Below are 26899 nucleotides of genomic sequence, written 5' to 3'. Positions count from 1 at the left end.
GAACTATTCCTTTAATGTGTCAGTTTATTCAAATCAGATCAAGCTCACATTCCACCTGAAAACAGCTTTATTTCATTTACAGTAGTGTGTTTTGATTTTATACAGCAGTATATTGCTCCATTTGACATTAGTGCAAAAAATTCATGTTTGTTCTTAAATATAGCAAAACATAACCGGCACAATATAAATAACACATTCAACAACATTACAATCCAAAAAGAAAAAAGAAAAGACCAAAAGAAAAAAAGCCACAGTTACATTGACATTGCACAAAGTTTCAGGATATTTGGTTATATACACATACTGTATTTTTCCTTTCTGTGGGGTTGTGGTCCTGTGGTGTTATGCATGTATTGTCAAAGTGCAGGATGCTTCACCTCTACAGAAACACACACATACACAGCACTCTGATCTCCCTGGACACAAACGTATACTGACCTTAAACAAGTTTCTGTGAATTAACAAAGTCCTTAAAAAAAGGAAACAAAATCCTAACTTCTCAGAAGTTTTGAAATCATATAATACTACGCTACATTTTAAAACCTATGTAAAATGGCAGAGAGCAGGATTTACCTAAAGGTATAGTTCCCCTCCAAAATAAAAACCATTTAATCACCTTAATGCCAGTTCAAAGTTTCTTCAAAAATAACATATTTAGCAGAATGTCCAAGCTGCTCTTTTGCCACACAACTGTCCTTATTCTCATCTACTTCAAATTGTACAGACAATCTCAGACATTCTTCTAAATATGTGGCAAAAAGTATTAGAACACTAGTATTTTCACCAGCTAAAAAATGGTTTTAAGTCAGTTTTTTCTATCTTTTGCAGCAGTGTGTCAGGAGGAAAATGTCAGTTTACATTTCCAAACATTCATTTTGCCATCAATTAAAATAAGCCAGAGTCTGACAACAGCCAGTGCTCCACAGAGATCTGATCTCATTATAATCCAGTTTGTCTGAAATGACATGAAGAAACAGAACAAACTGAGAAAGACTAAATTTATAAGAACTGTGGCAATGTCTCCAAGATGCTTCAAGAAACCTACCTGAAAATCTATGCGCAAGTCCACCTCGGGCAAAAGCTGCTTTAAAAGCATGGATGGATGGTCACCAAATGTTGATTTTATTTAGTTAACAGAACTTAATTGATAAAGAAAATCTGTTTATGACATTATTTTTGACAGCATTCTCATTTCACAGCATTTTTACACGAGCCTAAAACTTCTAACAGTACTGTAGCTTTGCAGGTACACTCTTAAAAATAAAGGTGCTTCACGATGCCATAGAAGAACCTTTTTTGTCTAAATGGTTCCATAAAGAAACTTTCACATCTGAAGAACCTTTCTGTTTCACAAGAAAAGAAAAGAAGGTTCTTCAGATTATAAAAAGGCAAAAAAGAGATGTTTTTTTTTAAAGAACCTTTGACTGAATGGTTCTTTGTGGAAACAAAAATGGTTCTTGTGTGGCATCGCTGTGAAGAACCTTTTAAAGCACCTTTATTTTCAAGAGTGTAGGCGTCTTGAAGCATCTCAGAGTTGTTGCCACAGTTCTTCTGGATTTAGTCTGTCTCAGTTTGCTCTGTTTCTTCATTTCATTTCAGACAAACATGATGATGATGATATCAAATCTCTTTGTGAAGCACTGGCTGTTGTCAGACTCCTTGTGCAAACAAAAAACTCATTGGATTATTACAATTAATGGCAAAATTAATGTATAAAAATGTAAACTGATATTTCCTACTCACACACTACTGCAAAAGACAAACATAACTGACTTAAAACCATTCATTTTGGCCACCACTGTGCATAATAAAGTACATTAACCTTATTTTGGAGGAACTATCCTTTGTTTTGGGACGATCTGTGCTCTCATCAGATAAACTAATTACTCACAAAACCTCGTTCACTCATCTGCCCATCTGAGGTAAGATGCATTGGTAGTGGCCGTTACCAATGCTATCACAGCACAACACATACTATCTATATCAGATCAAATAAGTTTAGAAAATGCAATATACAATGACATGGTTCATTAAAGACTTACGACAAAATACTAAATAAACGTGACAAACAACATATATAGGAGCTCAAAATAGCCGAGTTACTCACATTGAAGGGCTCCATATTGAAGTGTCAGTGTTAACGTTACTGATTACCCGTTAGCTAATCAGAATTAGTTCTGAGCACCGTTCACCCTTTTCGAAAACATGAGAAAGTGCAGCTTTAATGTCACAGCTAGTTTTAGGTATGGCTATAGTCTTCATTAGAAAGACATTTCTCCTGGTTAGAGATCTAGACGTGTCATATTAGTAAAGTTTGTACTCGTGTAGAGCTCAAACTCTCGAAGGCTTGAAAAACATGACTGTATAAAACGAACCAAACATGTTTGTTAGATAAAAGACTAAATACCTGTTCTTCCTAAATCTCACATTTCATACCAAACACCAGTGCTTCTCTGATATGTAATAGGTATGTCCATTAGTATGTTTTAAAACTATATATTTCCCCTCTTAAGTTAGAGGGGGTCCTTCAAATATCTCTGAAATAGTGTCATATGTTTATATTACATTTGATAAATAAATAGGAAAATAGGTCAAACATATATTATGCTGTGAACATGATCTGGTGTACGTAGTGTAGAATCCATCCACCGTTTTGTGTGAATTTTCTGCTTCTAAATGTCCATGCGCATCTGTGGTGAGACAGGGCAGCGTTGCACATTACTGCCACCTAGTGTGACACAGCAGCACTACAATATTATTTTCTGCCAGGATGAAATTTCTGTAAACATGCGTGGCAGAACCTGTCAATAGCTACATTCCTAAAGTTGTTCATTCTTTTTTTTTATGTTTTGTTTCATATATTATTTCGTAGTATTTCAAAAAAGAATCGTAAACATAAATATACATTTAGATATACATCATACACAAAGTGACCGCGAAATGGCAGAGCAACATTATTTTGCACTTTCAAGCACGGGTTTATAGGGTGAGAGTTGTGGAGGCTTAGTGTGTGAGTGTTTTTTCCTTTTTTTTTACCCTCTTGATCCGCAGCATGCTGCAGAATTCCTCCAGCCAGATGGGGCGCTGTGGCCCACAAAATGCTCTTCGTCTGATGCTCAAACTGAGCAGTTGCGCCTCTTAGCCACGCAGGGCAGGCCGCTTGAGCTAAGCCGGGTTTTTACCCTTTGTCAAAGACTTGTGGAGGAGACGGAAAGAGTAGGAGAGGACGGTGGAGGAAAGTTGAGGAGCTCTAGGACAGCGACTCCCACGCTGCTACGGCGCGTGAACATACAAGACGCCGCCACCCATTTGTTGCTACGAGGGTTGTACTTTTCGATGGAGTTGAGACTGGAGCTGCCATCATTGCCTCCAACTGCATAGAGCCAGCCATCCATGGCGACCAGGTCATGGGTACTCCTGAAGATCAAGAGAAAGGTCGATTAGGAATCAAATCATTTTTATGCGGATGTGAAACACATCTCTTAAAGATAGTTCACCTAAAAATTAAAATTCTGTCATTAATTACTCACCCTCATGTTGTTCCAAACCCATACAACCTTTGTTCATCTTCATAACACCACTGATGTCACATGGACTATTTTAATGATGTCCTTACTACCTTTCTAGGCCTTAAACGTGGTAGTTGTGTTGCTGTCTAAGCAGGGTCAGAAAGGTCTTGGATTTCATCAGAAATACCTTAATTTGTCTTCCGAAGATGAACGAGTGTCTTGCGGGTTTGGAATGACATGAGGGATAATTTTTGGGTGAACTACCTCTTTAAACAAACATTTGGTCGCTATCAAACCTGCGGATGTTCATGGGGGCCACTCCCTCCCAGGTGTTTGTTTTCGGATTGTATCGTTCCACTGAATTTAGGCAGCTTGTACCGTCATTGCCCCCCGCAACATAAAGCATGCCCTCCAACACAGCCACTCCTGCGCTGCTCCTCCTGCTCAACATGTTGGCAATGGCAGTCCAGGCATTACTCTGAAAAAACAAAACAAAAAAAAACATCTTTAGTCATATTTAGCCATGGAGAGAAAACATAAAACACCCTAGAGATGTTTCTAACATGTCAGAGAGACATGTGTCACCTACCTGTGGTTCGTACTTTTCTACTGTGGCTAAGTGTGAGGAGCTGTCATACCCGCCGACCGCATACAAACTGCCATCTAAGAGAAGAAATACGTGAAACAGGTTCATGTATGGTGTTCAGAGCAACCACAGAGGACGTTAATCAACTGCTTAAAGAAGTTCACTTCCAGAACAAAAAATGTACAGATAATTTATTCACCCCTTTGTCATCTGAGATGTTCATGTCTTTCTTCAGTTGTAAAGAAATTATGTTTCTTGAGGAAAACATTTTAGGAATGTTCTTCATATAGAGGACTTCTATGGTGTCCGCGAGTTTGAACTTCCAAAATGCAGCTTCAAAGGGCTCTAAACGATCCCAGCTGAGGAAGAAGTGTCTTATCTAGCGAAACGATTGGTTATTTTCTAAAAAACACAAATAATTTATTTACTTTTTTAACCTCAAATGTCTTGTTTAGGTCAAAACCCTCCAATCACATTTTCTCCTCCAACTTTAAAATCGCTTAAATCAACTTTCTTTGCATTTTTACTTTGTAAACACTGGGTCTGTACTTCTGCAGCAATGTAGGACAATTTTGGAGTTGGAGGAGAAAATGAGATGGGAGTATTGAACTGGAGTACACATTATGCATGCACATCACAGAGCTGGACAAGACATTTGAAGTTAAAGTATATAAATATAAACTTTTGTCCTGAAAGTGAACTTTCCGTTAACATATAGTGGAAGTGCTTGTAGCTGTACTGATGACAATTCTTTATATTTATTAGTACATTAGCAGTGTGTATTTTTACCTAATGTGGCCACTCTAACATATCTCCTCCTGGTGCTCATGGCAGCGATAGAAGTCCAGGTACTGGTCAGAGGGTCATACCTCTCTGCACTGTGGACAAAATCAAAAAGAAAGAAAAAAAATGTCATTCTGTAAGACCTTCATTTATCTTCAGAACACAAATTGAGATATTTTTGATGAAATCCGAGAATTTCAAGAAAGTAACCAAGACGCATGCATGTGGTGCTTCTGACGCAGGAGCTGGCATTCTAACATAGAACTCAGATTCGCTGCGCCTTGTTTGCAAGAATAGGTATGTACACACACGTGTCGCAGTCAAAGACTGACACAGAAGAGCAGAAATTGTTAACATATTTTTTTTGTTTTCTTAGAGTACAAAAAGTATTCTCGCAGCTTCAGAAAAAAATGTTTGAACCACTAATATCACATGGACTGTTTTAATGATGTCCTTACTACCTTTCTGGGCCTTGAATGTGTCAATTACGTTGCTGTCTATGCAGGGTCAGAAAGCTCTCGGATTTCATCAAAAATATCTTAATTTGTGTTCTGAAGATGAAGGTCTTACGGTTTTGGAACGACATGAGGCTGAGTAATTAACAGAATTCTCATTTTTGGCTGAACTATCCGTTTAATGCTTTTTTTATAATTTTCTCTATTATTTTTTACTTTTCACAATTGTTTGCTTAGATACTGTAGTGTACCTGTTGAGACAAGAAGCACCATCGTATCCTCCTGCTGCATACAGAAGCCCATGCAGGACAGCCACCCCTAAACAGCTCCTCCTCGTTCCCATAGACACCTCAGGTTGCCACGCATTGGTTACTGGATCATACGACTCTACAGTAGCCAAATCAGAGGTGCCATCATACCTGGTTTGGGAAAAAGCAAAGGAGAGACAAAGATGAACAATAGACCTTTTGTTTTTGTCTTCATCATGCAAGTAAAGACAAGACCGTCATCATTCACAGAATTCATTAGTCAATGCCTGACACATTTCCTAACTAATCTTAGGTAACTTCTTGATTGCTTCAGCAGGGTAATCTTAAGAAAATAATGTGGCTTTCTGCACATTCTGTTCCTTCTGTAATGTAATAAATCAAATTAAGTCTGAACCTCTGATGTCAAGTAAACTATTTTAACAATGTCCTTACTACCTTTCTGGGCCTTGAATGTTGTAATTACATTGCTGTGTATGTAGGGTCAGAAAGCGCTTAGATTTAATCAAAAATATCTTAATTTGTGTTCTGAAGATGAACGAAAGTCTTATGGGTTTGGAACGACATGAGGGTGAGTAATTGTTGACAGAATTTTCATTTTTGGGTGAATTTTCCTACCACTTTAGTTTGGCGTTATAAAAGAAAAAACACTTGATTCTCTGACAAAGATGAGGCTTTTGGTTCTGCGTACCCTCCCACAGCATAGAGTTTGTTTCCAATAGCAGCTACTCCAACTCGTGCCCGCCGCGTTGACATGGACGCAACCATGTGCCAGCGGTCTGTCCTAGTGTCATAGGCCTCACAGTCTCCATGAATGGCAAAAAGACTGCCCCCACCTGAAAGACATTTAGCACTGAAATCAACCCAATAACATACAACATATGTGTATGTGTGTTTTTATGTCCTCTTGTCCTGATTTACAGACCTACGGCAAAGAGGACCGGACTGGCTCCCTCGCAGCGGCGCGGTCGGGTGCGGCTATTACTGAGAACACCCCGCTGCTCAGGCATCAAGTGATACTTCAGCGCCTCAATTAGCAGGTCTTTGCACTCGGAGTGGTGACGCACCAGCAGCTCCGTATCCACATTGCTCATCAGGAAGTCTCGTGTCAGCAGTGGCAGTCGCACACACTTCATCAGCTGAAGACATGGATGGAAAGAGTGACAGGTAAGACGTGCGAGTTAAAAGGATTAAAGAATACAGAAAGAAACAAGTATCGATTTGCAGAGACATAATCCTTTATAAGCATTAATCCTGTGATGTTGCTAAAAGCAGTTTGACAGGAGAAATCACACCCACCCGGGGCACGTGCTGCCTCCGCCCGTCAATGTCATGCTTGACCCAGCTCAGCACAGCCCTGTACACCTCCTCCTCCGATGGGACATTCAGGTTATCACTAGAAATCAGATCTAGCACCTGCAGAAATGACAAGAAAGAACTTAAAACTAAAGGTTGTTTGACTGGTTGGCTTCAGTTGGACTGAAGTATTTACATAACATTTTAAGAAGGCAGATTGCTGTTTTAATCTGAATGGAGTGCATTTAAACATCTTATGTAATATTCTGTACAGGACAGATGTGCTCAGTTTGACTCCAAGCACATCGTGTTCTGCACATAATGTCAAAAAACAGATCTCTGTTTTAAAATTCTGTCAGTGATTACTCATCCTCATGTTGTTTCAAAACCCGCCCTTTCTGGGCCTTGAACGTGGTAGTTCCTTTCTACGCAGGTTCAGAAAACTCTCGGGTTTCAGATGAACGAAGATCTTACGAGTTTGGAACAAAATGAGGGTGAGTAATTAATTACATAATTTTCATTTTTGGGTAAATTATCCCTTAACTGTTAAGCTGCTTAATATTTTTGTGGAAAAAGTGACAATTTTATATCTTTGATCAATTTAATGCATCCTTCTGGAGCAAAAAGTATTGTTGTTGTTTTTTTAATCATGCTTTGTAAAAATTCTTTCTTCATCAATAATCATCCTGACAATAGCATTATATTAACAAAAAATTTACAGAATCTGCTCAATTTTAATTATTTTACCAAAATAAGAGGGATCGTACAAAATGCAAGTTCTTTTTTTATTTAGTACTGACCTGAATATGATATTTCAGATAAAAGACATTTACATATAGTCCACAAGAAAAAATAATAGTTGAATTTATAAAAGTGACTTCATTCAAAAGATTACATACGCTTGATTCTTAATACTGTGTTGTTACCTGAATGATCCACAGCTGTATTTTTTTGTTTGTTTAGTAATAGTTTAACAGTTAAACTGCCTTCTGTTTTTCAGAAACGTCCTTCAGGTCCAACTAATTCTTGGGTCTTTCAGCATTTTTGTGTATTTGAACCCTTTCCAACAATGACTATGATATTGAGACAGTTCTTTTCACACTGAGGACAACTGAGGGGCTCATAGCAACTATTACAGAAGGTTCAAATGCTCACTAATGATTCTGAAGGAAAAACAATGCATTAAGAGCCAGGGGGTGAAAACTTTTGAACAGAATAATAATAATTTCTTATTTTGCCTAAATATTATATTTTTATCATTTAGCACTGCCCTTGAGAAGCTACAAAAGATACTTACATGTTTCCCTAAAGACAAAATAAGAATAAAATTGACCCTGATCTTCAAAGTTTTCACCCCCTGGCTCTTACTGCATCGTGTTTTCTTCTGAAGCATCAGTGAGTGTTTGAACCTTTTGTAATAGTTGCATATGATTATCTCAGTTGTCATCAGTATGAAAAGATGGATCTCAAAATCATTGTTGGAAAGAATTCAAATACACAAAAATGCTGAAAAACAAAAGAATTTGTGGGATCTGAAAGATTTTTTCTGAAGAACAGTGGGCAATTTAACTGTTCAGGACAAACAAGGGAATCATGAATGACTATCAGTAAAAAAAAAACAGCTGTGGATCATTCAGATAACGAGCGTATGTAAACTTTTGAACATGGTAATTTTTATAAATTCAACTTTTACTTTTGTCTTGTTCGTCTTTTATATTAAATATCTTATTCATGTAAGTACTAAATAAAAAAAAATAACATGCTTTGTACGATCCCTCTTATTTTGGAGATTTTGCAGATTTTGCAAGGTGTATGTAAACTTTTGACCTCAACTCTATATGCAAAAAATGTGGGAAAAAATCCTAGTTACAGTTAGACTTATTTATTTCAAAAACACTGATGTGTTGGCTTGTGTTTACTTCATGCTAACATGTCAACGTCTCGATTTACCAATAGTGCTGAGTGAGTGTTTAGACTGGAACAATGGCAGACGGGGAGGAAGGCCTGATAAAAGTGTTTGGGAAACCGTTATCATTGTTTTTGCAATTCCATTTGCTGCTGTTAGTGATGTAAATATTGCACACATTAGCTTTCTTTCTTTAGCTTACCATTACACTATCATCTAATCTACACATGCAAGAGCACCACATCAGACTCTGCAGTGTTCCTGTCACAGACTGTTTGTTTATTTGGGGCAGAGGGCACAGTTAACATGGCTACAAGCATTTACCGGGTACTCTGGGTTAAATATGGGGCCAATGGGAGCCTCCAGCCTGCAACAGCTGTTAAGCGTGAGAGAGAATCACAGACAGAGAGAACAGAAGTGTGTGTCATCATCAGCCACCTCTTGCTAATGGTTCTCTCCAAATCAGTGTCTAAACAGCAGGGGTATTTCAACCTTTCAAAGCACAGAGATACTAATACCAGCAGCACTACAATTATTCAAAATAATGCTCTTCCATGAAGAGAGCAGATTAGGGCTGATGAAATTAGTGTTGTATGAGAGCAGGAGCTGCTTTCTGCTGATTAGCTGTCTCAGCTTCTCAAAGACGTGCTGTTGTCACCGTGTATTTGAGCGGATGATTGACACTGTATTGAAGGTGCTGACGCCAAGAGCACTTATATCAGTGTCGCCATGGGGCAATGCGTTCTGACATTTTAGCTTCGAGTCGAAGAAGAGGTCAGGGTTTGGCTGATTAGCATGGTCCAATTAGCTCCTCCTGATAGATGCTGTAACTATCTTATGTAGGGTCAAAAACATCTCTCTGCAAATGTTCAAATGTTGCTGTGTATGCTGTCTAAATAAATTAAAATTAAAATATTTAATTATGCTATTGTAATAATTAAAAGTTTAAGATATGTAATTATATATAAAATACGTACACTGCTGTTTAAGGATTTTTCTATTTTCATGCTGCATTTATTTGATCAAAATACAGTAAAAACAGTACAATTCTGAAATAATATTACAATTTAAAATTTAATTCTCAGCAGGCATAACTCTTCGGTCTTCAGTGTTGCATGATCCTTCAGAAATAACATTTGAATTGTAGTATATTATATAGGGATATTAAACCATGATTTTCTTCATCTGCTGCCTGGTTGCTGGTCACATGGCTTTTACAACTCACAGATTAAACATTTCTATTCCCAGAACACTAGTGAGAAAAGATGAATTTGAACCACATCATTTTGAGAGACTCTGCGCCAGCTGAGCAACTGACATTGAAATGAATGTAAATTCTATCTGACAGCTTTCTCCAGACCTTGGAAGATTTTTTTAGGAGGGTGAGGGGTGTTTTAAAAGCCAGGATGTGACCAGCCTTCCTGCACTGAAGGTCAAAATAGTACAGATATTTTTTCCTCAGACTAAGTCAAAAGATTCAAGACTTCCCAGACAACAGAGAGGAGGAGAGAGGATCAAGAGATTTTGTTTTTAAAAAGCTCAAGGCCAATGTGACAGGAAGTGGTGTCAGTGACAAATATATAATTAGACATCCGTAGCCAAAACCATTTTTCCTCTGAGGATTGCTATGGCTCAGCTCTCCAGCACTCTCCATACATCATTTAACGGGTACACTTTACACCCCTCTTTTTACACTCTGAATAAATCTATTCTTGAGTCTTTCTTCGTTAATAATTACAGTATGAATAAAATATTATATAACGATATGAGTCATTTCATGGTAACAATATATATCACAAAATAGTAATTTTTGCTTTAAATAAGGTCTTTATGATATCAATTTTTTATATCATAGAAATTTTATAATTCTTGTCACCAGTGTCATTATCACAAAATACTAGCCTAAATTAAAAAAAATAAAAATAAAAACTTACTGAAGAACCTAACCTACAGCAGGACAAATAAATGAAAAAATGCTGCATACATTGTATAAAAAAGTAATCAAATGTATAAAATCACTGCATATTCTTTACTGTGTAAATTCAATTTATATTTCTTCTAATTAAAGTTACAAAAGTGATTTAGACAAGAACAGTGAGAGATTTTCTCTGTTTTGTTGTTTCTTAACATAAATGACAACAGCAGGAATATTACACTGCTGTCACTTTAGGAGCTGCCCAGATCCAATAAACTGTAACACGTTTTTCTTTCTCAGCTGTTTGCTTTCACTAAAGACCAAAATTACTGCATTTATAAGGAATGCAAAGGCAGCCATTCTGACACATACATGTGTGTATTTAACCGTTCAAGGTCTATAAGTCGGCAAAGTATAGCGTGCTCTATTAGCACCATCTTCTTGTGGGATATTTTGAATATAGTGAAATTAGTTCTCTTTCACTGTTAATTGTATTTCAATGGCTTAAAATCACGTGTTTTTAAACCAAAACAATTAAAAACGTGTGCAAATGATATGTTTTACCAATGCACAGCAACGTCATGTGAGCTTGTAACCATTATGTTATTCCAAAATCTCTACCAGTAGACAAAGTTCTAATGGTAAATCATGTCTACTGGTATATCGCCCACCCCTGCTATTATATGTACCTTTTATGTCGTGTTTTTTTTAACAGGCCCAATTTTAGTAAAAAAATTTGTAGAATATGCAAATTATCAGTCTTCTTGTTAGCTAAATTCTAGTAATTATAATAAAGCTGAAATAAAATGTAAATATAAATTGCAAAAGTTACATACTTTTTTAATATTATATATAAAAAGTAAAACCTAAACTTAAAAATTAGACTAAAATATATAATTGTAATCATTTAAAAGTACTAAATATAAAAAATGAAGTACACAAAAATGCTATAATAACACTGAAAATGTTATTAAAATGTGAACTCTCCTTTTTTTTTACTTTCCCAAAGCAAATGGCTCACCTGTTTGAGAGGTAGCAGCATAAACTCCTCAGTCTTCGATACCTCTACAAAGTGCTGCAGAACGTACTTATGGGCTGACTTGAGAAGGTCGCTGCAGGAGTGAGTGTCTGCAAAACTACGGATGCCCAGGCAGTTTGAGGGGTCCAGCTGGCTGAGAAGGAATTTGCAGCAGGCATCTCTCACTCCGTTGAGCTGCAGGAGACTAGCTGCCGGCAACAGGGTCTGCTCAAGGTAAAGGCAAGATACAGTGGATGAAACGGAGGAAAAGTAGTAAGTGAATCTTTAACATAATTTGGATTTTTTTAAGGTGCTGCCACATTAACTGGAGTTATTTCAATAATAACCCACACAATCTGGAATTTCGCATGAGCACAAAAATGTTTCTTATGCAGGTTTATTTGATTTAATGTGAATTCACTCCATTAACCTGTTGAGAAAAGTGGATTCAAAAGTGACTTCTAATTGAGTTCTTACATCACTTCACCTCTGACAACAGACAAAGGCAACAAAATTTCACTGAAAATGTTGCAGAAATTTTGCTAATGTGACTACCTTTAGTCTAATGAGGTCAGCGCCTTGTAAACTAGCCACCCGCCACATATGCATTTGATCTTTTGAAATGACATATCAGAAGACCTTCATTTGCAAAAATGCAAACCATAACTTTGAACAAAACCTAAGTACCTCACAAAGCAAACAAGATAGCCCAACACAGGGGTTACTGTGAGTGTCATATATAAAATGCACTTCAAAAGACACTAAAGGTGACGTACCTGCACGTTTCCCTCTCCTACTACAATTTCGGCAGTGTAGGCGTACTGCACCAGCTGCTCCAGAGCCTGAGGGTCAATGTCATGCAGGGTCACGTGGGTCTGACGGCTCTCTGACATCTCATCTGCAGTCACAACACACAGCAGTTTATCTCAAAAGAGGCTTTTGCAGAAAACAGTTTTCAGGGGGTTCAATGATACCGTAATGGCCCGTTCAAACATACAGCGGCCTCTGGAGGGCGCCGAGTGGTTGAACTGTTTGTCAAAGTGGGTGTTCCTATTGCTAGATGCCCTAACATTGCCAATAGCTTTCAAAAATCTGATCACAAATGGGATGAACATCTGATCAGAGTTCAGAGTCTTTGTGCTTTTGGACGCTAGCAGACGTTCCTACTTGACTGCTGTAACAGTTATCATACAGCGGATCACTGTCTGTATTGTCATTGGTTGTCACCACATTTTATCATTTGCATGAAACTTGCATAAACTTTGTTTGAATTTAATATGTTGACGACCTTCAGTGATGCTCATGCCATTGGAAATCACTGTATAAATGAACATGCCTTGTTGTTATTAACTAAACCTGTTTTTAAAAATCAGTCTTGTTAATTGAAATAAAGTTAAGGAATATTGCCATAGCTACTAACTGAAATACAGTTGAAGTCAAAAGTTTACAGAATCTACAAAATTACTTTTCCAAAATAAGAGAGATCATATAAAATGCATGTTATTTCTATTTAGTACTGACCTGAATAAGGTATTCCACATATCTTAGTCCATTGTTTGTCCTGAACAGTTAAACTGCCTGCTGTTCTTCAGAAAAATCCTTCAGATCCTACAAATTCTTTGTTTTTTTTCAGGATTTTTGTGTATTTGAACCCTTTCCAACAATGAATGTATGATTTTGAGATCCATCTTTTCACACTGAGGACAACTGAGGGACTCATATGCAACTATTACAGAAGGTTCAAACACTCACTGATGCTTCAGAAAGAAAAACGATGCATTACGGGCATTATGTGTAAACCTTTGAACAGAATGAAAACATTTTTCTATTTTGCCTAAATATATATATTTTTTTCATTTAGTACTGCCCTTCAGAAGCTACAGCAGATATTTACATGTTTCCCAGGAGACAAAGCAAGTTAAAATGACTTTAATCCTCAAATTCCAAAAGCCCACCCCCCGGATCTTAATGCATCGTGTTTTTACTTTGAAGCATCAGTGAGTGTTTGAACCTTCTGAACAACTATCACTAAACCAAAAAAAAAAAAAAAAAAAACACCAGAGAACAAAATAAGTAAAATTTACCCGATTTTCAAATTCCAAAAGATTTCACCCATCAGTGAGCGTTTGAACCTTTTGTAATGGTTGCATATGAGCCCCTTAGTTGTCCTCAGTGTGAAAAGATGGATCTCAAAATCATACAGTCATTGTTGGAAAGGGTTCAAACACACAAAAATGGTGAAAAACAAAAGAATTTGTGGTATGAAAGACTTTTCTGGAGAACAGCGGGCAGTTTAACTGTTCAGGACAAAAAAGGGACTCATGAACAACTATCACTAAACAAAAAAACACAGCTGTGGATCATTCAGGTAACAATACAGTAGTAAGAATCAAGCGTATGTATGTACTTTTAAATGGGGTCATTGCTTTTGAAAGGATTTTATGAAAGGAAAAAGATCTACTTTTGTTTTTTAGATACAGAATGCTTATTTCTCTTATTTCTATTAAGATATTATTTTTCATCACACTGTTGCAAGCATTTAAAGAAAATGTAAAAAACAGCATTCCTTATAAGAGAAATGCAGAAACTCAGAACCAATTAGTCCAAAGGTTGTGTTGTTAAGCAGTTTCAGTTCTGATATGTGACCCTGGACCACAAAACCAATCATAAGGTTAAATTTTACAAAACTGAGATGTATACATCATATGAAAGCTCAATAAATAAGCTTTCTATTGATATATGCTTTGTTAGGATAGGACAATATTTGGCCGAGATACTTCTATTTGAAAATCAGGAATCTGAGGGTGCAAAAAAATCTAAATACTGAGAAAATCACCTTTAAAGTTCTCCAAATTAAGTTCTTAACAATGCATATTACTAATCAAAAATTACATTTTGATATATTTATAGTATGAATTTTACAAAAAAATCTTCATGGAACATGATCTTTACTTAATTTCCTAATGATTTTTGGCATAAAAGAAAAATCAAAAATTTGGACCCATGCAATGTATTTTTGGCTATTGCTACAAATATACCCCAGCGACTTAAGACTGGTTTTGTGGTCCAGGGTCACATATGTATAATGGAGTTAAATGAGTGCGTTGTTAGTAAATCTAGTGTATGGTAAGTTCAGAATAGTCATGGCTAATGAAGAGCCCACACTGTCCTGACTCGTACCATCACACTCTAGTCTGAGGTGCAGCGGGACACACGAGCAATAGGAAAAACCAGACACCTGCTGACCTGAGACCAGGACAAGGAAGAGAATAAAGCATGGAAAAAACATTAGGTGATGAAAAAAGACAGGAAGGAAGGAAAGGCTTGAAAAGGAAGCTGAGGTAATGTACACATCAGGAATAAACAATACACCTTAAAGACCATGTGAAGTCAAGATTTGTTTTTTGTGATGCTTAGTTCATGTGTGTTAGCTTTGAAACCATCTATATGCTAAAAAAAAGTCTTAAATAGTAACATAAGACCTACTTGTAAACATGGCATGGAAGTATGGACTGCAGGAGGCCAGCACCACCTTGTGCGCCTTGATTTCCTTGTTGGCCACATGGAGCACGATGTCGCAGAGCAGGCCACGCTGCCGCATGCGGTTCATGGACACGAAGGAGTCATGGTAGTGGCGCTTGGAGTTGTGCGAGATGCTGTGACCATCCCGGTTCAGCAGCTGCATACCCCCCTCCATCATGCCGGTGCTCACCGAGGCCTGCTGGAGCCTGGGCCTCACTCTAAGACACTAAAGAAAAACAGAAACACACCCGATGAGAGTTCTACCTATAGAGTTTAGTAGCTTTTAGGTTGTTTATATGCTAGCATACTTCTAGAAGTTGACAAAATACTACTTTTTCAGTGGCCTTGGTTCTTTAAGTATTTTCCCTAAAGGGATTTTAAAGATTTATAAGCAATGAACTAAAATTTTATCTGCGGATTTAAGAATGGGATAAAAAGACCAAGGTACAAAACGGTGTACTTCTCTACTAGAGGTGTGCAATAATGACCAAAAATGATATCTCAATATTTTCTGCACTATAGTCGATATCTATAATCAGATGATATTTTGCTGAGTGTGTTATTGTGCTTGTATTTTGGCAGGTTTAGGACTGCCATGGACAGCTGACTCCCAAAGCTTTGTTCTTCATATTCTGTGTGGTGGTTAAGAAAGGAAAGGAAAGGATGTGACATGTGGCCAAGTATAGTGTCCCATACTCTGAATTTGTGCCCTGCATTTCACCCATCCAAGTGCACACATACAGCAGTGAGTCGCGAACAAACACACACACACACACACACACACACACACACACACACACACACACACACACACACACACACACACACACACACACACACACCTTAAACACACACCCAGAGTACAACCCCTGTACCGAGACTCAAACCTGCAACCTTTAGGTTACAGGTCTGACTCTCTAACCATTAGGCCACTACTGCCCATTAGTTTGCAGGAGTAACAGAAATTAACTTTTAATTTAAATAGTTTAGGTTTAAATAGATTTTTTTTTACCTTTTATGGGCATTTTTACCTTTATAAGGCAATGTGTTTCTGATTTAATTAAATGTGTGCATCATCTTGTGTCAAATTCGTAAATTTAAATTAAATTTAATCATTAAATTAATTAAAATGATTAATTGCGATTAATCGCATCAAATACGTTTTTGTGTACATATGTGTGTACTGTGTATATTTTTATGTGTGTGTGTGTGTATATATATATATATATATATATATATATATATATATAAATACACACACATGCATGTGTATATTCTAGAAAAAATATTTATATATTAAATATTTATGTTTTATATAAATTATATGAATAAAAAATATATACATTTAAATACATGTAAATATTTTGTGTGTATCTTTATATGTACATAATAAATATACACAGTACACACACATATATTATATAAATAAAAACTTTTATATTGGATGCGATTAATCGTTGCCCAGCACTAATAAGGACACTATAGGGCTGTTACCAACATCGAATACTGATATTTGAAATGGTTTACCGGAAAAAGGGAAAATATATCTTAAATATAAATCTAAAATCGCCAGTAGGTGGTGGCAAATCACTGCATGAGTGAGTCATTGAGCCATTTTTTCAACTGATTCATTAAAACGTCTGATTTTGAATTAGTAACAAAACAATGTTGTGTGTCGCTCAGAGACACAAAACAATTATGCTGTGGCATTGTCTGAAACTCTTTGTTGACAAAATAGAGCAAAATAAAATGTAAGTCACTTAATATTAACTTGTTTGTTTGACTGTTTAAAAAAAATCAATATCACATTTGCAATCGTGCTGATATTTGGAGAAAAAAACAACACTTTTCGTGTGACATTAGCAATATCAGATTATATAAATATAAAAGACATGAAAGTCATACAGGGGCATATTTGCCCCCTTATCTTGAATTTTGTATGAATTCTAAACGTATTTTAATACTTAACCACACAGTGAAAGCGTAAAATGTGCAAACACAGTGTGTTTTTGATTGGTTTTTGCAATATTCTTGATAATGTCAATCGCATACCACTTACGACATTATCGTAGACCAGGGGTCCCCAAACTAAGGCCCGGGGGCCGAATGCGGCCCGCCCCCACATTTGGACCGGCCCTCTGAACAATGCCAGTAAAAATGTAATTTTTAATACATGTTTTACTTATATCGGTATTTGATAATAGAGGTTGGCTTTCAAACTAAAATTTCCCTTAGTTATTAACATAGCCTAATTATTTGTTAAATTCACCAACAGAATGGTACATTCAACATAATGCGTCATCGTGATTGAACAGGTGCAAAAGCAAGACTTCACTCATCTCCCAGTTACCCAAAATTTTTCAGCTGAGAAACCAGTGGCCCCATTCCCAGTTGAAAAGCCTGTGGAAGCGCTGAAAATGCTGAAGGCGGAGTTTGACGTTTGTTAAAAAACACAATGGACCAACACCAGTAGATGACATTGCACCCCAAATCATCAAGGAACTTGAGCTACGAGCTTCTCCACCCTTCCACCAGACTCCAAGACCTTGGTTTCCAAATGAAATACAAAACTTGCTCTCATCTAAAAAGAGGACCACTGGGCAATAGTCCATTTCTTCTTCTCCTTAGCCCAGGTATGATGCCTCTGATGTTGTCTGTGGTTCAGGAGTGGCTTAACAAGAGGAATATGACAACTCTAGCCAAATTCCTTGACACGTCTGTGTGTGGTTTGCTCTTGATGCCTTGACACCAGCCACAGTCCATTCCTTGTGAAGTTCACCCAAATTCTTGAATCGATTTTGCTTGACAAGCCTCTCAAGGCTGAGGTTCTCTCAGTTGGTTGTGCATCTTTTTCTTCTACACTTTTTCCTTCCATTTAGCTTTTTGTTAACATGCTTGGATACAGCACTTTGTGAACAGCCAGCTTCTTTGGCAATGAATGTTTGTGGCTTACCCTCTTTGTGAAGGGTGTCAATGCTTGTCTTCCGGACAACTGTCAGATCAGCAGTCTTCCCCATGATTGTGTAGCCTAGTGAACCAAACTGAGAGACCATTTTGAAGGCTCAGGAAACCTTTGCAGGTGTTTTGAGTTGACTAGCTGATTGGCATGCCACTATATTCTAATTTTTTGAGATAGTGAATTGGTGGGATTCTGTTAAATGTGAGCAAAATCATCACAATTAAAGAAACCACAGTCTTAAACTAGTTCAGTCTGTGTGCATTAAATTTATTTAATACACAAGTTTCACAATTTGAGTTACTGAAATAAATGAACTTTTCCATGACATTCTAAATTACTGAGAAGCACCTGTATATCTTTTGAAAAGAAATAATAATTTTTCTGTGTGGTGCATAACAAAATAATAAACTATTCTAGCATTAAAAGGTATAATAAATACAGGTAAAATCATAATAAAATAATAATAATAATAGTAGTCAGTCCGGCCCATGGAATTCTCTTTTATAAACCGACCCGGCCCCCCATTAAAGAAAAGAAAATTATGTGGCCCTCTCAGAAAAAAGTTTGGGGACCCCTGTCGTAGACGATATCGCACTCCCCTATTCCCTACACAACTATAGTCCCATGAAGCATTGTGAACAACATCAACAAAAGCATATGATCAAATAGAAGGTTTGCACGGTTTGGTCAGTTACTGTAGCCCGATGCACAGCCATATTGGAGATACTCGGATATACACACCATGGATTGCGTGGTACTACTGAATGCGTTGTTCTGCTAAATTTTGCTGTCTAAACCACGCAAAAAATGTGTGGATGCTCCTAAATCATATAGAGAAGGATGCAGGAAAGGGCGCAATATTTTGACAAACTAAAGGTAATAGGTTGTAAAGATACATACAAGCATAATTAATTAAGATATTAGACTAATATAACACCTACTTGAGTTGAAATGATAAGAACAAACATGGATGTTGTCAAGATTCTTGCCCTGGAAATCATGGTTCAGTTTGGCCAACCACAAACGCCTTTTGATCTTTAATCATTCAAAAAATAAATTCCGCTATGGAGAAAATAAATAAGATTTTACTTTCAGAACCAGGCTGTTACACTCTATATCACCTACAAACGTCCCATTTCAATTGGAAATAAGTCAAGAAAATAAAAAACGATTTCACAAGTGTCTTTAAGAACTCTCATTTAGCTAAGCCGAATTATTAATTAGCTGTTAGACATGTTTAACGTCTGTGCATGTTATTCGCCAGGCTGTAAATCCATCTTAATTTGTGTTTTCTTGGTTCACATTTCCTTTCCATACAGCATAATGGTCGCTTCAAGGCATTTTGAACTACGAGTACAGAATCATAATGGGAGAAGCGAGCCAGGCCGAATCGCTCAAGCATTAAATATCGTGAAAATGATCACTTCACAAATTCCCACTCATTTTACAGCTTACAGCTACATATGGTTTGCTCCTCAATAGTCAGTGGCCTTTTCTCACTGGCCCGAGGCCCTAAAAGCTTTTTAAATTTGGTCTCTCCGGCACACTCACTGAATAAATAAACCGGCTGGTTGATTATAAAAATGAAACCATGTTCCAGCTGAAAGGACCAGTGGTATGGAAAGGTTGGACCAGGACACGTCGTGATGAGTTGGCCAGCCAGCTGCACACATTCAATTCTCCATCAAAAGCATCACTATAGAAACCAAGGTGCCCACAGTAATGTGCTGGTATCTGTCATACGCTTCACTTTGAGTGGGATGGAGCTGCGTGGGACATTTTAAAGCAGGGTGATAAATAGCAATCCAGCTGACAAAGGTGGGATTACAAGATGCCACCTCTTCTATAATAGTGTTGAGGTGGACGCTATTTTAAATCAAATCAAACAAAGCATCCAGTAATGGGATGTTTTGATGAATAGAACAATTATAAGGCACTGTTTTCCTAACAATACCCCTCCAACTCTAAAGCATTACTCATGTTACTCCAAATAACAGATGACAGGTGAAAGCATGAAAAGTGCATGGAGTCATAGGCTCAGTATTACAGCCAGCAGTCGTGTGGCTGCCCACAAAATGGCTGTGGGGTTTCAAATGTATAAATCCCTTAGTTATACAAAGCAAACACTGCGGTCTGAAACCTGAGGTCAATAATAAACTGTTTAAACATGCAGACAAAATGAAACTGTTCACAATAGTCTTGTTGTAGTTTGGTAGGCACTCAGGATAGTTTTTTTTTAGATGTCTCAGTCCTTTCAAAACAGTAACAAAGTGAGACACTACAGCACTGCTGCTGAATAAAAGCTGTATGATAATTCATTTCAGACACTGATGCATTTATCAGGAGATACTCAATTTAAACTAAACTCTGTAACTAAAATGAAAATTGTAACCATAATAAGTTATTAGTACTAGAATAAAGCCGCTCAAATGAAACAAATAATTAAATAAAATTATAAAACATATGACTACACTATCAGTCAAAGGTTTTTGGACAGTAAAATTTTAAATGTTTTTTAAAGAAGTCTTTTCTGCTCACCAGTGAATATACAGCAAAAGCACTAATATTGCGAAATATTTTTATTGTTTAAAACAACTGCTTTCTATTTGAATGTATTTTCAAATGCAATTTATTCCTGTGATCAAAGCTACATTTTCAGCATAATTTCTCCAGTCTTCAATGTCACATGATCCTTCAGAAATCATTCTAATATGCTGATTTGCTGTTTAGGAAACATTTATTATTATTATTATTATTATTATTATTATTATTATTATCAATATTTAAATCAGCATTTCTCTGAAATACAAAGCTTTTAGAACATTATACACTATACCACTCAAAAGCTCAAGTCAGTTTTTTTTTTAAGAAATTATAGAAACTAATACTTTTATTTAGCAAGAATGCTTTAAATTGAACAAAAGTGATGATAAAGACATTTCTCATTTTTAATGTTAAAAAAGATAAATGCTGTTCTTCTGAACTTTATATTCATCAAAGAAACCTGAAAAATGTTATCAACATAATCAAAATAATAATAATAATAAATGTTTTTGAGCAAATCAGAATATTAGAATGATTTCTGAAGGATCACGTGACACTGAGTAATGGTGCTAAAAATTCAGCTTTGAAATCACAGGAATAGATTACATTTTAAAATATATTCAAATAGAAAACAATTATTTTAAATAGTAAAAATATTTCAAAATTTTACTGTTTTTGCTGTACTTTGGATTAAAAAAAAAATGCAGGCTTGGTGAGCAGAAGAGACTAAGTAAAAAAAAAAAAACATTAAAAAGCTTTCTGTCCAAAAACATCTATAAAGTCTATAATAATTTTTAATAATAAGTTTTTGAAAGCTTCTTACACTGTGAAAAAGAGAAAATATATTCATTTTTATGATTCCACAGTTGTAGCAATAGTTGTAGCATCTGGTATTTGTAAGAAATGAGAGGACCAGATATAGAAATAGCACCTTTCTTCCTACATTCTAGACAAGCTGTTCCAGAGTTTACGCTTCAGCTAAAGACAATCTCTACAAACATCCCCAGCATCATTAAATCTGACTCAGCACACAGTGTGCCATCCAGACAGAGCATCTCTCTCCCCTCCTCCTCTGTGCTATACAAGTCATGCAGCACAATAACACTGTGTATAACCAGCACTACCTGAAATAACAGACGCCTTTTCCTTTAGTTTCGTTTCTTTGCTTTACGAAGAATATCTTTGACTGAATCCTACAATGCAGCGGTTGAGCATCAGAGTCCATATGAAAAATGCATAAAGCCTCAGTTTGGGTGCTTGTGTGTTGTTGACGTAAATGAAAGCCGCATGAGTGCTGGACACTGACGTCACTTTTTAAGGTCGCGCCGGATGTTTCTTTTTCTAAATATTTGGTACTAAACGAGGCTCTGATAAAACTGCTCACATTTAAACACAGCTGAACAAGGTATCGTCGAGCAATTTGATAACGGCCCGTCTGTAATGGTTAAAAGCTACAACACAATTGTCAAATCACGCCTCCTTAACAGTTAGCTAGTGCGATTCATTTATGCGAGTCGGTTCCTTCGAACTGCTCGTTTCCAACAACCGGTTCTAAAACAATTCAGCAATTATTTCACGTCATGACGTAAGGTCTCTGACATCCCCGCGGTGCACATTACATGCTTTGAATATTCCAAGTAAACCATATGTGACCCTGGACCACAAAACCGGTCTTAAGGGGCAGTTTTTTTAAACGTCATCTAAAATCTTAAAAAAATTGTTAGGATAGGATTTGGTCGAAATACAACTATTTAAAAATCTGGAATCTGAGGTTGCAAAAAAAATCGAAATAACGTTACTGAGAAAATCGCCTTTAAGGTTGTCCAAATGAAGGTCTAAACAATGCATATTACTAATCAAAAATTACATTTTGATAAATAGTGCCTTGCAAAAGTACTCATACCCCTTCATTTTATTCACATTTTGTTTTGTTGCAGCATTATGTTAAACTGCTTTAAATTAGTTTTTCCCCACATCAATTTACACTCCATACACCATAATAATGACAAAGCAAAAACCAGATTTGCAAATTTTACAAATTTATTACAGATAAAACACTGAAATAAGTACATTGCCTAAGTATTCATACCCTTAACTCAGTACATAGTTGAAGCACCTTTACAGCCTCAAGTCTTTTTTGGGTATGATATGACAAGCTTTGCACATCTGCATTTGGCAATTATCTGCCATTCTTTGCCTCATCTTTTCACCTCTCAAGCTCTGTCAGCTTGGATGGGGGCTGGCAGAAATTTTCTAGAGTCCTAGTTGTTCCAATCATCTTCCATTATGGATAATGGAGGCTACATGCTTCTGTGAACCGTCAATGCAGATTTTTTTTCTGAACTCTTCCCTAGATCATTGCCTTAACGCAAGTCTGTCACTGAACTCTACAGGCAGTTATCTTTACCTCGGGACTTGGTTTTTGGTCTGATATGCATTTTCAGCAGTTAGACCTTTTCTGAGAGGTGTGCCTTTCTAAATCATACTCATTCAAATGAATTTGCCACAGTTTAACTCCACTCGAAGTCTAGTAACATCTAGAAGCAATATGAATGCTACTGAGCTAAATTTCGAGTGTCCCAGAAATTAATACTTATGAAATTATGAATATGCAAAAGGATCTTTTCAGTTTTTTATTTCTAATAAATTTGCAAAGTTGTTACAAACCTGTTTTGTGCTTTGTCATTATGGTGTGTGAGATGTAGATTGATGTGGAAAAAAGTAATTTAAACCAGTTTAACATAATGCCGCAACAAAGTAAAATGTAAAAAAAAAAAAATGAAGGGGTGTGAATACTTTTGCAAGGCACTGTATTTACGGTAGGAAATTTACAAAATATTTTTATGGAACATGATCTTTACTTAATATCCTAATGATTTTGACAAAAGAAAATCGACAATTTTGACCCATTTTGACAATGTACTGAGTACAAATATACTCTTGCTATTTACGACTGATTTTGTCGTCCAGGGTCACATATGTAAGCACAAATTGCTGTTTATCTCTTTTTCGGTTAAATTTTATTTATTTTTTGAATACTTAATAATTCATTACTTAGAATGAGTCTTATCAGTTTATTCCGACATCTAAAGAGAGGGTTTCTGACGCGAGAAACGAATAAGTGGGATTCGAATCTTTCAGAGTGGGTTTGTTAATACGGTTGAACCGATTCATTTAAAAGATTCGAACTTAGACTCAAAACACGATTCGTTTACGAATGGGAAATTGCTAAAGCTCATTGTGCATGTATAGGAAATAAATATTTGCTGTCTGCGTACATACAATAACACACATAAAATCATACAATAGAGGAATATGTTGCTCTATTTAACAATGTATTACGAATCGCTTATTTGGCTGATCTCATATTGTCTTTGTTCAAAGGGGATACTGTGCAGAGATCAGTTGCACTGACAGCTGACAAATGAAAAGCATCATTCAGGCATCATAACGTATTTCAAACGCTTTATTGAACCAGACACTGAGAAGTCAATGCTCAATGCATGAGCTTTAAACATGACTCGATTGACAAACTGATGTCTGGACAAAGAGCACAACAAAGCGATAGGGCAATTTCATAACACTTCAGCTTTGACACGATGAGCATACGAGATGTGTTTGCATCTCGTATGTTTTTTAAATTTAAACAAATACGCGATAAATAGGTAAATAAATAAATGTTGCTTTTATTGCCAGCTGATTGAGCTGCAATTCGGTCTGGATGAGATCAGAATCCAAACTCACCTGGCGTCGTCTGTGTCTAATTGACAAGACCCGTTTCTTTCTGTGGAGCGCTCTCTCCAGTTTTGTCCGTGTGTGATGATTGATTGTAATGCATGTAGTGTTTTATTTAGCTGTGCGTGGTTCGTTGACATGCTACATCACATGTCGCATCAAAACAGACGTCTGTCTCAGCTCTGATCGGCATTACTCAAAAATATATTCTGTTTAATATGTCACGCCCACAACAAATGTATCTGGGCTTTGTTGTAACGACGGTGCTAGTATATGTGCTTTGTCTGCCAGCCTCGTGGTTGGAGACCTGTATTGGTGGATTTTAGATATTTAGTGAGTTATGTTATATCATTTTTATGTTTTTTATAAATTGTCAGTGGCTTGAAGCATTCTGCGATAGGCAAAAAAATCGCATATCACCTATATATAAAGGCAAATAATCTGTTTGTAATAATACTACCAAAAACATAACAAGGAATTAAAAACGTAAACATAATGAGCGTTAAAGAACGATTGTGGGTTTTCGGTTTTGGTTCTGTGTCTAATATTAACGTTAAACACGAGATCAACTCAGTAGAGCTGCCGAAAGCGGTGCATTGTGGGTATTGCGTCCTTGCGCACGTTTTTATCCAGCATGGCAGGCAAAAACAAGAGGTATGTTACATTTTTAGCTATTTAACTTCGCATGCATAATCATATATTCTTGTTTGAGTTAAATTATAGCGACTCTAACTGTATACGGAGGTGTCAGAGCTCAATTCACTTCATTAAACACTTATATGATTCAATATTTAACGATAGCTAGCTAGTTCTAGCTACTGATGAGCTAAAATTCAACTGTCTTTTAAAAGGATACGCATATTAACATTTATGGCGAGAACGTTATCGTGTTGACAGTAAAAAAATATTAGTTGAGTCTGAAGTGATTTTTGGATTTTTCCATCATAATCAGCTCCAAAATGAGTTCGGAAACAGTTATTTTCTGGTGTACTGAAACGACATGTGATTGCTAAACAGTTGGTTGAATATTAAAGAGACGTTTGCTGTTGTAACCTAAGCACTTTCTGTATGTAATTTCTAAATCACATTCTTGACATTTTAACTAGGGAAGTTGTCTAAACATGCTTCCCGGAGAGCATTGAGTTGAGTAACGTTAGTTTTATACTAGTAAAAACTATACTTATTAAGAAATGAACAGCACTTTTGAGTAATATTTGTCATGTTGGAGACTTAAGAGATGTCAGTCTATATAATTGTATATAAACAGCTATATATTTTCATGTATAAAGGCCACAATAATGATTAGAAAAAATTGTTATTTGAAAAATATTTTGTTTCTATTACACTACATCACTTTTTTTTAAACACTGTCGGTACTGTGATGTTACATGCGTTATTTAAATTACATATTTATTTTAATCAATTCATTTATATCAAATAAAACATTTTTGTTTCAATCAATTAAATATATATTTTAATCTATTTTTATTTAATTTGTATTATTATTTGTGTTTACACGGTATTTCCTCTAAACTACCTTTCCACTAAACTGGCCCCAGTTTAAAAACCCCTGATCTAGAATAAGCTGTTCTATTCTGCATAGAGGGGATCATGTGACAAGCATGTCATAAAGCATTACTGTACGCTGCCAGTCAAAAGTTTTTGAATAGTAAGATTTTTAATGTTTTTTAAAGAAGTCTCTTCTGCTCGCCAAACCTGCGTTTGTTTGATCCAAAGCACAGCAAAAGCAGTAATATTGTAACAGTAGTGTTATATTTTAGTAATATTTTAAAATAACCACTTTCTATTTGAACATATTTTAAAATGTAATTTATTCCTGTGATTTCAAAGTTCAATTTTTAGCATCATTATTCCAGTCTTCAGTGTCACATGATCCTTCATTTGCTGCTCAAATAACATTTATTATTATTATGTTCTGCATAGAACAGCAATTATCTGAAATAGAAATCTTTTGTAACATTCTAAATGTAACATTGTAACATTCTTTTCATCACTTTGATCAGTTTAAATCATTCTTGCTAAATTAATGTATTAGTTTCTATAATATATACCGACACCAAGCTTTTGAAAGGTATAGTGTATACTGTTACAAAAGCTTTTTATTTCAGGTAAATTAGTGATGTGCTATCTATGTTTGTGCAGGAAGCTGGAGGATCTCAGCGTAGATGAGTTCATGTTATCTGGGTTTGATTCTGATGAGGAAGATGATTGTGAAAATGAGGAATCAACACAACAGAAAGGGAAGGTCAAGAAACCAGCACCTCAGAAGACGTAAGTGTGGCTTTCAATTTTTAATGGTAATTCCAGTATCCAATTTTTATTCCCATTACCTGCTACATTCTGCAAATGTTGGGAGAGTATATGTTATTGTTATCACTGGAGAA

General features: G+C 36.2%; 2 protein-coding genes across 3 annotated transcripts in view; one reads left to right on the top strand and one right to left on the bottom strand.

Annotated features, from left to right (window-relative positions):
- Positions 1–49: 49 nt before the first annotated feature.
- Positions 50–24662, bottom strand: klhl17 (kelch-like family member 17). 2 transcript variants are annotated; one of them, XM_073822996.1, is made up of 12 exons: positions 24504–24662; positions 15221–15482; positions 12511–12632; positions 11738–11959; positions 6899–7015; positions 6525–6738; positions 6291–6435; positions 5585–5752; positions 4885–4973; positions 4099–4172; positions 3806–3987; positions 50–3417 (listed from the first exon to the last, which is right to left on the bottom strand). In XM_073822996.1, the coding sequence occupies exons 2-12, from the start codon at positions 15432–15434 to the stop codon at positions 3189–3191; spliced, it is 1776 nt and encodes a 591-aa protein (XP_073679097.1). In that variant the 5' UTR covers positions 15435–15482; positions 24504–24662; the 3' UTR covers positions 50–3188. The 2 variants fall into 2 exon arrangements, with proteins under 2 accessions (XP_073679097.1, XP_073679096.1); XM_073822995.1 differs by lacking the exon at positions 24504–24662 and adding an exon at positions 21884–22012.
- Positions 24663–25098: 436 nt separating this feature from the next.
- The window catches only part of noc2l (NOC2-like nucleolar associated transcriptional repressor), a 42645-nt gene continuing 40844 nt past the window's right edge, over positions 25099–26899 (top strand). The window contains exons 1-2 of the mRNA XM_073823322.1: positions 25099–25148; positions 26658–26786. Coding sequence (XP_073679423.1) covers positions 25129–25148; positions 26658–26786 — 149 coding nt within the window. The 5' untranslated portion in view covers positions 25099–25128. The remainder of the gene's footprint in view (positions 25149–26657; positions 26787–26899) is intronic.

This window comes from Garra rufa, chromosome 18 (genome assembly GCF_049309525.1).
Source record: "Garra rufa chromosome 18, GarRuf1.0, whole genome shotgun sequence".
Lineage (NCBI taxonomy): Eukaryota > Metazoa > Chordata > Actinopteri > Cypriniformes > Cyprinidae > Garra > Garra rufa.
The sequence above is the reverse complement of the archived record's forward strand: the minus strand, read 5'-3'. Positions and strand labels throughout refer to the sequence as shown.